General features: G+C 41.0%; 1 protein-coding gene across 4 annotated transcripts in view; it reads right to left on the reverse strand.

Annotated features, from left to right (window-relative positions):
* The window catches only part of SMTN (smoothelin), a 235,359-nt gene that overhangs the window by 99,008 nt on the left and 123,388 nt on the right, over positions 1-12,963 (reverse strand). For all 4 annotated transcript variants that reach the window (XM_029619024.1, XM_029619023.1, XM_029619021.1 and 1 more), the window contains exons 6-7: positions 7,103-7,190; positions 805-1,187 (exon numbers count right to left, since the gene is read on the reverse strand). In XM_029619024.1, the coding sequence (XP_029474884.1) occupies positions 805-1,187; positions 7,103-7,190 (471 nt within the window). The remainder of the gene's footprint in view (positions 1-804; positions 1,188-7,102; positions 7,191-12,963) is intronic.

Raw genomic sequence — 12,963 nt, forward strand, 5'->3', positions numbered from 1 at the left:
AGACATCATATTACTGTACATACATCTCATACAGTGCCAAGGCCCTTTAGTATAACACCTGTGGAAACATCACAGCACCTACCCTGTCTATCCAGAAGTGACTTGGAAGCTAAATACCACCAGCAGAATATTCAGCTGTTCTACTACAGCAACTGTGGCATAGTTCTTGGTGAAGCTATTAAGCCCTTCCTGAGGTAATTAACAGACTGGCAGAGGGTGGCAGGAGGGCATCTTCAAACTAGCAACACAGGTTTCATCATCTCCAGAAGAAGATACTTTTTTTGTAAGGAAGCATCTCTGGATAATTTTAAAAGGCTGGAATGGAGGTGGTCCTGAAGGACCTCTTGATATGATAGACTACTTAGATCTTAGGAATTGATCCAGGAGGATACAAATTTTAGGGGTAATGAATAGAAAATTTCTATAGGGATGCAACAGGGCGTGTGAAACTATTTTTCTTTTTATCTTCCCCCAGATTTCTAGTAAGGAGTTGTAAGAGGTCACCCCAGAAGGTTAAACAGATGAATGCTAGAGTTCTCTTCAAGCTATGCTACTTTGTGTGGCAATGAGATGCCAGCAGATGATATGGTCACCAGTTACCATACAACAGCCACAGTGCTGTGCTGCCCCTTCCATCTCAAAACACAGAGGAGAGGGACAGCAAGAAGATACAACTAGAAAACTGAAGCTGCACATGCTCAGGTAGAGTGGTAGATAAGGTCTTAGCCCTGCTCTGCCAGACAAAATTCTCCTTTTCTCTTTGCTGCCACATTTTGCAGAGTATAGAGTGCGGGGTTTCTTTACTTTACTGCTCTGGTTTCCGCTGCTTGGCGTCTGCTCTTCTTCCACAGATTTCCCAATGCTTCTGAGGTCCTCCTTCATGAAAGGCGTTTCTGCTGAAATGTGCTCCGGTTTCTCCTTTTCTCGACTCGCAGGATCTGTGCTGACTGCCTCATCACTCTCTCTCTCCTCTCCTCCATCCTCCACTCCGGAGGAACTGTCTTGGTCCTTCCTGTAATGCTTTCCATGCTGGAGCTCCAGGTCAGAGCCTGTACCCAAGGAATAGCAGTCTGTACTCTGCGATCTGTTGCATGTTGCTGGCTCTGAAGAGAAGGAGGATGAAGAGGAGGAGGAGGAGAGCTGTTTCTTGGAGGGATCTAAGAGCAGTACCATTCCTGAAGACATTTCTGAAATGAGAGGAAAAGCACAAGTCATCAATAATAGGCCGTCTTATGAAGAATAAACGAGATGTTCAGTAATCTGCCATTTAAAGTAGTTCTGATCTGTTCTATGCCCAAGGTGGCTAGAGGGTGTTTGTGTAAGCTGCAGGGTAATACTTTGCATCATTTTAGGCATGGCGGGGGGGGGGGGGGGGGGGGGGGAGGGAAGAAAAGGAAGAGTTTTACTAATCGTATTAGTCCTGGAGAAAACGGAAATCTTATCAGGTTGTGATACTTTTCATTGGGCCAACATAAACATAATGAAAAGATGAACTTTCACGAGTATCTACTCCAGCTGAGGCCAGGATCCATGTGGTCTCAAAGGTCCATGTGCTACCTCTTTTGATAATTGCTGTGCTGGTTCAATAAAAGCTATCCCAGCCCGATTCCTTTTTATTGCGGGTGCTGAGGGGCTTCCATGTGACCCTCACTCTGCCCTTAGAAGATGATACAACCACACTGGCGAAAACCAATGGATTTGAAGAAAAAACAAACCCAAAAACCCCTCCTTCTTCTTAATGCGCTTTCTAATATCTGGATAACGCCGGCGTGTCTTCTGCACAGCAACCTTCCCATGCTGTTCGGGGAAGCAAGAGCACGGCTGGCACAGTAGGATCAATGGGGCCACAAGAAGGTTGCAATTACTGTTTAAGTTGTTATAGCTTCAGTTACTCTTTGGCTCTGTTTCAAAACCAAGGCAGGCAGTTCCTTGTTTAACCTGATTACCAATTTACTAACCAAACCTAAAATGGTTCTTGGTCAGCCCCGCTGGGCTCTGTAACACTCCAGTGCGCTGGATTAGATTCCCAAATTTGGCCTCTGCTTCTTAGCTGGCTGGGGCAGGAAAGGAGTCCCAGCCATCGCATGCCTAGTGCCCAGACTCAGGGTGAACATGCAGGTTTGGGCCCCGGCTACTGACTGTTGCTACAAGAGCTGGGCTCGTTGTGGGAGCGAAAAACATTTTAAAAAAGCAGGGTCATCCCCCAGATAATTATGAATGAAGGCTCATGGGCACTGTAGTCCCAACAGGGTTTGGTTCAGACTGAGCCGAAAGGCCAAAAGGAACAGGAGTAAAAGTGACAGGCAGAAAATACCCCCAAACACACTCCCCTCCACCATACAAGAAAACAAATACTCTGGTATTGTGCAAGAGGGAAGTGATTAAAAAGTACTGAGCAGCTGCTATTCACAAGCTGAGTACGGCTCGTACATTGTGATTTTAAATGTTTCCTGCCTTGGATATATTTAATGCAAAGACGTGTAATAAATCACAACAAACAGGTTTCAAACATTAAAGCTTTGTGATTAGTAATGCCCCTTCCTCACACACTGCCTGGAAAAAGCAGTTTAAGAAATCCTAAAAGCTGCACTTTAATATCTGCAATAGCCTTATAAGCTATCATCTCTACTTAACTACTCTGCAGGTTTACTTTTTTCATACACTAAGCTTTTATTGGTTTCTAAGAAAAGAAAAAGTGAGCTAACATCCCTGTTCACAATGGGCAATTGAAACATAATAAATACAAGATAGATCATGGGCAAATCTGAAGAGGTGGCCCAGGAGTCCTTAAAAAGGTGACACGACTCTCAAAATCTCCAGGACTAATATGGCTACTGAACGTGTACGACGGCTGGGTGGCACCATCCCCCGCCACATTACTTTTGTTTTAATGTACTTTTCACAGCTACAATGATACCCTTTTCTCAGCTTCTTATTCAAAGAGTCAGCCCAGGTAACTTTATCCATATATTTGACTGGGTTTGCCAGCAGGACAAAGTTACATGCATAACTTTATCTGGATATCGTTAGGAGAGCTATTTTTCCAGCCAGACTTATGCGTGTAACTTTAGCCAGACAGTGTTCAATGTGTGCGCTCAAGAGCTCAAATGTATCCTCTTGCGCTCCCCACAATGACCCCAGTACTACCTTTTTTTTATCCATTTGGTGGGGAAAATATTCAAATCTTGGCTTTTGTCTGGGTGACTGCAAATGTTAGCTGGACAAAGCCTTTGAATATCAACCTCTAATAAAACAACTTTTGGTTTTAGTGAGTATATTTCAATACTTGAAAATCTCCATTAACACAGACATCAAAACAAAGATATACAGACAAAACCAAACTTCCAAAAGGACTGGGTGTTATCGCTCTCAATTACATTGAGCAAACCTTTTATTTTACTTATTTAAACTATTCATATTCTGTATGCTTTATAAATTGCAGCAGGTTACAACCAAACTTACATAAAAATCACAAATCAAAATCCAAATACTTACACAAAAAAAAAATAAAAATGCAACATCATTCATAGATAAAATTTGCACGCACACACAAATAACTCTCCCATCAGATAATCAGACATGGTCCAACAGATCTTTAGTTCAACAGTTCCTTGACCTGGCAAGTGCACTAAATTAATTATCGATCTCATATGCTGACGTAAATAACCACATTTTCAGAGCTTTCCTAAAAGCCTCCATAGTTTATTTATTTTATTTATTTATTTAAAGTCTTTTATATACCGAAGTATAGCAATCTGCCTTCACTCCAGTTTACATGAGAACAACTTAATACATTGTATGAACATTAGAACAACTTATTACAGTAAATGTATATTTGAACGAGAGACTTATTAATTACGACTATTACAATCTAGAAACGAACAGTTCTAACAATACACGAATTGAACATATATATATATGAGTGGACCATAAGATAATTTTATGCAAGTTACGTAGTAACTAGAGAACATCGTTGAACATAAGGTGCGTTCATCATCAGGTATAGGGTGTATATTTATTATTTATTTATTTAACACTTTTCTATACCGACCTTCATGGTAATAACCATATCAGATCGGTTATATAGAGTTGGGAGCAAACAGATCTTTCCTGGCACCGAATTCCACAAAAGCAGACCTGCTACTGAAAATATACATTCCCTTGTATCTGCTAAACGTGCTGTTTTAGGAGCTGGATCCTCAAATAGTTCCTTCTTAGCCGATCGCAGCACATGGGTTGGTTTGTAAATTCGTAATATAGCTGATATCCAGGGTGTGGAGGTGGACTTGATCAATTTAAAAATCATTAAAACATATATTTGATACTCCACTGGCAGTCAGGGGAGAGAAATACACTTGGAGAGATAGGATCTCACAGGTGTTCCTACCAGTACACATGCAGAAGAATATTGTAATATTTCTAAGAACTGAAGTGTGGATAATGGGAGCCCCAAAAGTAATCTGACTGACGAATGGTATGAAATATTCTGGTTCTAAAAGAGGTTTTAATCTACACAACATCCAATGTTTTAAAAATCCTGTTCTGATGACATTCTTTATGTGCACCCTCGTAGATAAATCACAATCAATCATTACTCCATGATCACGTGCATAGGACTGGAGGAATCATCATCATTATATTGACTCTGAACAATAACCTCCATTTTTCCTACAACCAACGACTTACTGCTGATAGATAAATTGTTGCTTGTTTGAATGTTAACGACCATGAGGCAGCCATAAAAAAATCTGAATACCATCTACATAGATTCTGTAATTAACTTCCAAAGCTGCAAGCAGCTTGCACAAGTAAGCTAAATAGAAATGAAGAAGAGTGGGATATAAGGCAGAGCCCTGCAGATCACCAGTTACTGAATGTCATTGAGAACACTGATGGACTTGATGCTTATACCCAATCCAAGTAAGAGCTAAACCAGCATAATAAGACTTTCCCCGTAATACAAACTTCATGAAGCCTCATCAGGAAAATCTGATGATGTCATGTGTCAAAAGGTTCCCATATGGCACCTAAAGTAGTATCCTTTAACACATGTCAATATTTTCATAACTTAACCTAGTAGTTGGCTCTGGTGTTTTCCGGATAAAGGCCCACAGCATTATACTGCCAACCAACAAATGAGAAATTAACTTACTTTTCTCGGAGTCAATTCTTTGTATGCTGAGGCCTAATATAAAAGTTTCTAGATTGCATGGAATATTCACTTTAAGTATTTTTATTAACCTTTGTATCTTCTCTAGAAAAGGAATACTGCTGGAAATCTTCTATGCAGTATTTGCAGCATAAGGTACCAACAGTATTACATTTTTTACCCATGTTTAAGAATCCTTGTGGAAACTGATGTTTTACTTAGAGATGTCTATATATCTTTCCATTGCTCTTCTGACAAAGAATATCCCAGATCTTTCTCCCAAACTGGTATAAAAAGTAATTCAATCTCGCTATCTGCTAACAGTGGGGACACGTAAGTTATATGATTTTGGACTCAAGAGGTAATTTAGCACAAAAACATCTTGTAGTAAATTCAGCACAAGAGAACTAATTCATAATCTTTTGGAACTCGCTTGTGATCAGAAAAGATTACTGCCCTCTTATTACATATTTATCAGAAAATATGAGCTTTATTTTTTCTTTCATATTGAAAAAGATGCAGGGCACCAGGTCTATGTCTGCATCGACATATTCAGTATTGAAAGGAGAAGCACTTTATGCACAAAGGAGAGTCAATGTGCTTGATGCTGAGACCTTGATGCAACTAATGTATTGGAAGAACACACCAGTAACTTTGACTCAAAGAGTGCCAACAGCTGCACTGGAGTCACAGGGGGCATTTTCCAGGATTCTATGAAGGTCAATGCCAAAGGCTCTGGCATGGGTATCCAGAGATCTGTGTGGCATTATCTGTGCCTGAGAGGCAAAGCTCACAATCACTTCACACAGTGCACAACTTCTTGCACCTCCTGTGTTGAAGAGAAATCAATGCTGTCAAGCTTCCATTCGAAACCAAGCAGCAATTGGCTTTAGTTCCCTGCTCAGAGCCCTAGAATTGAGATTCAGCTCCTGGGTTTATTTTCAGAAGGTCTCTTGTTTAGAGTATTGGACACTAGCTTTGAGGAGCTGAACTTTAGTTTACTGGAGGAGAAGGCTCAGAGCATATCCTTTTAAGTCAGCATTGTCATGAATTGTTCCAAACCCTTGTGGAAAACCTGGTGATGGCCCATAATGGACATTTTCTATTTGTACTTTGAACAGAACTTGGAAGCCCCTGAGCTGCGTCTTGCACAGTAAGAAAAAAAAATGACAAAACAAAATAAAAAACAAAGGAATTTTTCTCTATTGGAGAGAATCTGAGAAGTAGTAATTTGGTCAGGCAGCCTACTGCAAAGTCACTTTGAAAAATCTCACAGGCCGGCTCAGAGAAAATAAAAAACTTTAAAACGTACCAAATTACATAACTAGGCAAAAACTACAGGTGCTTTGTCAGAAAAATCAGAACGAAAAAAAGTTTCTTTTAGAAACTTCGTGGAGCTATAGGAACATATGTCTAGCGACCTTAGCTGGCAAAAAGGAACTGTGGGAACTACTTTCTGATGAGCAGTGCAAAGCGTTTACCTTTCCAGAGAGTTCTGGAAGGTTATCTGGTGCAGAGCATGGGCACATGACCCACAGGAGGAACACTTTTTACAAAATGTTATCATACTTTTCATTACTTAGTAACTTACAAGAAGACCTCCAAGCTTTTGGTTAGGATATAACTGGGTTAAAAGCTTTCCTGGTTACCGAGGTTTAAATCTCAGCTCGGGGTTCTGAGGCTTACGGCTGCTCTAAGGACCCTAAAAAAGAGCGGTACCTTTCTTAGTCAGAAAAGACCATTGCAGATTTTGCTGCATTTTAATGCAAGTCAGACAGGAACGAGTGAGGCGTGAGGTCTCTCACAAGACTCATTTAGAAGGAGCTTAGACCAACGTGCGAGGCAGGTTTTGTTGAGTAAAAGTGCCCCAGGTACAGGTGGAGGAGGCCAGATTTTACAAGCGACAAATCACTGTGCCAGCACCCTGGGAGTTTCTTTCTTTTTTTACAGTACCTTTGGCTCCTGCGTTTTGTGCAGAATGCAGCTCTTGGATCTGGTTCCGTATCTGCTGCCTCTCTTCCAAGTCCTCCCTCTCTTTTATCTGAAATGAGAATCCAAACAGGAGAATGCAGTAAGTCAGGCGACACAAACATCCTGATGGATGGAGACCTCTTCCAGCAAACCAGCATTAAAAAAAAAAAAAAAAGAGGGAGGAGGCTGAGGAGAAGGGACACGGTGAGAGAATCAGAGGAAAACAAATTGGACAGACTGATGGGGAAGAGGAAGAGAATGGGAAAGTCACCTGAAGAAATCAGGCTTGCTGCTTCGCACCCTTGTCTCCGAGTGCAAGATATCCAGACCTGGAGCTGTAGCCCTGGGGTTCCTGCTACCCTGCTCAGTCTCTAATCCTGACGTCTCATTTTAAGCATCCAGGAACTGACAAACCATGCTTTGCCATTTAAATTAAAAATATTTGAATAATGATTGAGAAGACTAAGGCTGGAAGGAGAAAAAAAAGCCTGACATGAACAGGAGTTATAAATCCCATCCAGTCGGAAATACTGAGCCAGGGCTTGGAGGGACTTTGTTTTTTATTGATTCCACAGCAGGATATGATAGCAAAATCTACAGTATATGAAGGAAAAGCCAAACAAATAATCACCTGCTTATATGCAATTTGGGATTATAAACAAGATCAACCAAGTCCTGCCATTTTTGTAGAAGAAAAATGTTATATCATTATTAAAATAAATAAATACAAACCCAGAGTGGTATGCAAACATTTCATGAGGCCGATTTTCCTTCTTTGGTAGACATTGTTTTAACATTTGTCATTAACAAAACTCATAAGTACAGCACTATATATTAAAGACGCTTTTCCCCAGAGGAAAGAACACACTTCATGTTTCGTCTGTGGACGTTTTAGCCCTAACTGGCACTGACTGGGTTATTTATTTATTTAAAATTTCTTATATACCGCCTTTATGATTTGTGGTGGATCTAAGTGGTTTACAAACAAATTAAAATATACATAATAATTTAAAACATTATAGTAGGCGGAATAGCAATAATTTAAACATCACATAGGTCAACTAGCAATACATGGAAACAAAGAGCAGTAAATTGAAATAATAAATAAGAGTCGTTTAGTTAGCTGTATGCAAGGGTACATAAATGAGTTTTGAGTGCTTTTTTTTTAAGTTTTCGGAATTTGCAATAAGACTGATATGATCTGGGAGAGAGTTCCATAACGTTGGACCAGCCACTGAAAAGGCGTGTCTGTGGGTCGGGTCTAATCTGGCTGTTTTTATGGTGAGGACCTAGCGTATAAATGTATCCAATAATCTTACTTGGCGAGGTGGAAGGTATAATTTTAGTACAGAACATATACAACCCATCCTCCATGTGGTTATCAGATTGTGAATTATGGAGACAACCTTGTATTGTATACGGTATTGTAGAGGAAGCCAATGGAGAGACTGAAGGACTGGAGTGATATGTTCTCTGCGTGGGGTGTCAGTAATTACACGTCCTGCGGAACTTTGAATAAGTTGAAGGGGATGGATAGAGGTTGCTGGAAGACCCAAATATAAGGCATTGCAGTTATCCAAGCCTGATTGGATTAATGCTTGTACAACTGAACGGAAGTCAGATGGAAAAAGGAGAGGTTTTTAACTTTTTGAGTAACTGTAATTTAAGAATGAATTTTTTTTTTAAAACTAATACGGAGATGTTGGTAGTCATTGATAGATTAGAGTCGATCATTACTCCTAAATAACACGCACAATGGGCTAGATTTTCAAAGGGGTACGAGCGTAAGATACGTGCGAACCCCCCGAAAACCTACCCCAAACCCCCCCTGCGCACGCCGAGCCTATTTTGCATAGGCTCGGCGGCGCGTGCAAGCCCCAGGACACGGGTAAGTCCCGGGGCTTGCATGGAGGGGCGTGTTGGGGGGCGTGTCGGGAGTGACGTGGCGTTTCGGGGGCGTGTCTGGGGGCGTGGTTCCGGCCGGGGGCATGACAGCGGCCCCTGGACCAGCCCCCGGACCGGAACATGTATGGAAACTGATGAAAAGACATAGGTGGCTAGTAAATTGACAGCAGAAGCTAAGATGTTTCTGTTGAAGAACATATGAAGCCGATGCAGCTTCCCTCTACCCTCCTCATGCCACTGAGAGCTAAATGAGCCGTGATCTCCATACATGGTACGTGCATTGCCTGTGAAAGGTTTGAAGAGAAGTTGCTCATAGAGTTAAAATCTCAAAGTAAAAACTTTTTAAAATATATCCGAAGAAAGACTAAATGAATTCTTTGCTTTGGAGTTTATGGATGAGGATGTTGGGGAGATACCCATTTTGGAGACAGTTTTCAAGGGTGATTATTTAGATCAACTCACCCAAATCAAGGTGAACCTGGAAGATGTAGTAGCAAATCACCTGGACTGAATGGTATACATCCCAGGGGTCTGAAAGAACTCAAAAATGAAATTTCAAACCTATTATAAGTAATTATTAACCTATCATTAAAATCATCCATTGTACCTGAACACTGGAAGATGGCCAGTGTAACCCCAATATTCAAAAGGGCTCCAGAGGTGATCTGGGAAACTATAGACTAGTGAGCCTGATTTCAGTGCCAGGAAAAAATGTGTTATGTTATAAAATCACATAACATTTAGATAAACATGATTTAATGGGACAACCAGCATGGATTTACCCAAGGGAAGTCTTGCCTCTCAAATGTGCTACATTCTTTGAAGATGTAAATAAGCATGTGGATAAAGGTGAACTGGTAGAGGTGGTGTATTTGGATTTTCAGAAGGCATTTGAACATAAGAACATAAGAAATTGCCATACTGGGTCAGACAAAGAGTCCATCAAGCCCAGCATCCTGTTTCCAACAGTGGCCAATCCAGGCTACAAATACCTGGCAAATACCCAAACACTAAGTAGATACCATGCTACTGATGCCAGTATTAGTAGTGGCTATTCCCTAAGTCAACTTGATTAATAGTAGTTAATGAACTTCTCCTCCAAAAACTTATGTAAACCTTTTTTAAATCCAGCTACACTAACTGCACTACCCATATCCTCTGGCAACAAATTACAGATCTTAATTGTGCGTTGAGTGAAAAATAATTTTCTCAGATTAGTTTTAAATGTGCTATTTGCTAACTTCATGAAGTGAAACCACCCCCCCCCCCAGTCCTTCTATTATCCGAAAGAGTAAATAATAGAGTCACATCTACCTGTTCAAGACCTCTCATGATTTTAAAGACCTCTAAGATATCACCCCTCAGCCGTCTCTTCTCCAAGCTGAACAGCCCCAACTCTTTAGCCTTTCCTCATAAGGGAGCTGTTCCATCCCCTTTATCATTTTGGTTGCCCTTCTCTGTACCTTCTCCATCGCAATTATATCTTTTTTGAGATGCGGCGACCAGAATTGTACACAGTATTCAAGATGCGGTCTCACCATGGAGCGATACAGAGGCATTATGACATTTTCCGTTTTATTAACTATTTCCTTCTAATAATTTCTAACATTGTTTTTTTGACTGCCGCAGCACACAGAGCCGACTATTTCAATGTATTATCTACTATGATGCTTAGATCTTTTTCCTGGGTAGTAACTCCTAATATGGAACCTAACTAGAGCATGGGTTATTTTTCCCTATATGCAACACCTTGTACTTGTCCACATTAAATTTCAACTGCCATTTCCAGTCTCTCAAGGTCCTCCTGAAATTTATCACAATTCACTTGTGATTTAACTACTTTAAATAATTTTGTATCAGCTGCAAATTATATTACCTCACTCGTCAATCCTTTCCAGATCATTTATAAATATATTGAAAAGCACCTGTCCAAGTACAAATCCCTGAGGAACTACACTGTTTACTCTTTTCCACTGAGAAAATTGTTCATTTAATCCTACTCTCTGTTTCGTCTTTTAGCCAGTTTGTAATCCACGAAAGGACATTGCCACCTATCTCATGACTTTTTAGTTTTCTTAGAAGCCTCTCATGAGGGACTTTGTCAAACACCTTTTAAAAATCCAAATACACTACATCCACCAGTTCACCTCTCTCTACATGTTTATTAACCCCTTCAAAAAAGTGAAGCAGATTTGTGAGGCAAGACTTGCCCTGGGTAAAGCCATGCTGACTTTGTTCCATTAAACCATGTCTTTCTATATGTTCTGTAATTTTGATCTTTAGAACACTTTCCACTATTTTTCCTGGCACTGAAGTCAGGTTCCCTGGTCTGTAGTTTCCTGTATCGTCCCTGGAGCCTTTTTTAAATATTGGGGTTTCATTGGCCACTCTCCAGTCTTCAGGTACAATGGATGATTTTAATGATAGGTTACAAATTTTAACTAATAGATCTGAAATTTCTTTTTTTAGTTCCTTCAGAACCCTGGGATGCATATCATCCGGTCCAGGTGATTTGCTACTCATTAGTTTGTCAATCTTGCTACTACATCTTCCAGGTTCACAGTGATTTGGTTCACTTCATTTGACTCATCACTCTTGAAAACCATCTCCGGAACCGGTATCTCCAGCATCCTCATTAGTAAACAGAAGCAAAGAATTCATTTAGGGGCTGATTTTAAAAGCTTTAAGCACATAGGGGGTGTTACGCGCGCCGGGCCTATTTTATAAAGGCCCAGTGACACGCGTAAAGCCCCGGGGCTTTACAAAATGGGCAGGGCAGTCTGAGGGCAGGGCAGGGGCAGGGCCAGAGGCCTCTGGCACAGTGACCTTTTGCCGCTGTGTCGGAGGATCGCGTGTCAGCAGGCTGCAGGGCGCGCAATCTGCACCTGCCTCCAGGCAGGTGCAAAATGTGAAACAATTTGGGGGGGGGGGGGGGGGTTTAGTTAGGATTAGGGGGCAGAAAGGCTAGGGCGTAGAGAAATTCCCTCCCAGGTTGCTCCAAAATCGGAGCGGCCTGGGAGGGAACGGGGAAGCCCGCGGGCATCGGCGCACGCAGGGTGCACAATTGTCCACCCCCTTGCGCGCGCCAACCCCCGATTTTTATAACATGTGAGCGCCTGCGCACACATGTTATAAAAATCGGGCGTACATGTGTGTGCACCGGGTAGCGCGCGCACATGTACGCCCGGGCATATGTATGAAAATCTACCCCTTCGTTTTTCTGCAATGGCCTTATCTTCCCTAAGAGCTCCTTTAACCCCTCGATCATCTAACAGTCCAACCAACTCTCTCAAAGGTTTGTTTTAGAAATATTTTTAAAACTTTTTATTATGAGTTTTTGCCTTTATGACTAACTTCATTTCAAATTCTCTCTAAGCCTGCCTTATCGATGTTTTTCACTTAATCTGACAGTGCCTATGCTTTTTCCTGTTTTCTTCAGATGTTTTTTTGGCTAAAATAGTCTTTTTCACCTCACCTTTTAACTATGCTGGTAAAGTCCCTCATGAGAGGCTTCTAAAAAAAACTAAAAAGTTATGGGATAGGAAGCAATGTCCTTTTGTGGATTGCAAACTGGTTAAAAGACAGGAAATAGCAGGATTAAATGGTCTGTTTTAACAGTGGGGAAAAAAAAGATAAACAATGTGGAGTGCCTCAGAGATCTGAAATTGGACCAGTGCTTTTTAATATATTTATAAATGGTCTGGAAAGGGGTACGATGAGTGAGGAGATCAAATTTGGAGATGACACAAAATTATTCAGAGTGTTAAATCTCAAGTGGATTGTGATAAATTGCAGGAGGACCTTGTGAGACTGGAAGATTGGGTGTCCAAATGGCAGATGAAATTTAATGTGGACAAGTGCAAGGTGTTGCATATAGGGAAAAATAACCCATGCTGTAGTTACACGATGTTAGGTTCCATATTAGGAAAGAGACTTGA

Source organism: Rhinatrema bivittatum, chromosome 11 (genome assembly GCF_901001135.1).
Source record: "Rhinatrema bivittatum chromosome 11, aRhiBiv1.1, whole genome shotgun sequence".
In the NCBI taxonomy this organism is placed as follows: Eukaryota; Metazoa; Chordata; class Amphibia; order Gymnophiona; family Rhinatrematidae; genus Rhinatrema; species Rhinatrema bivittatum.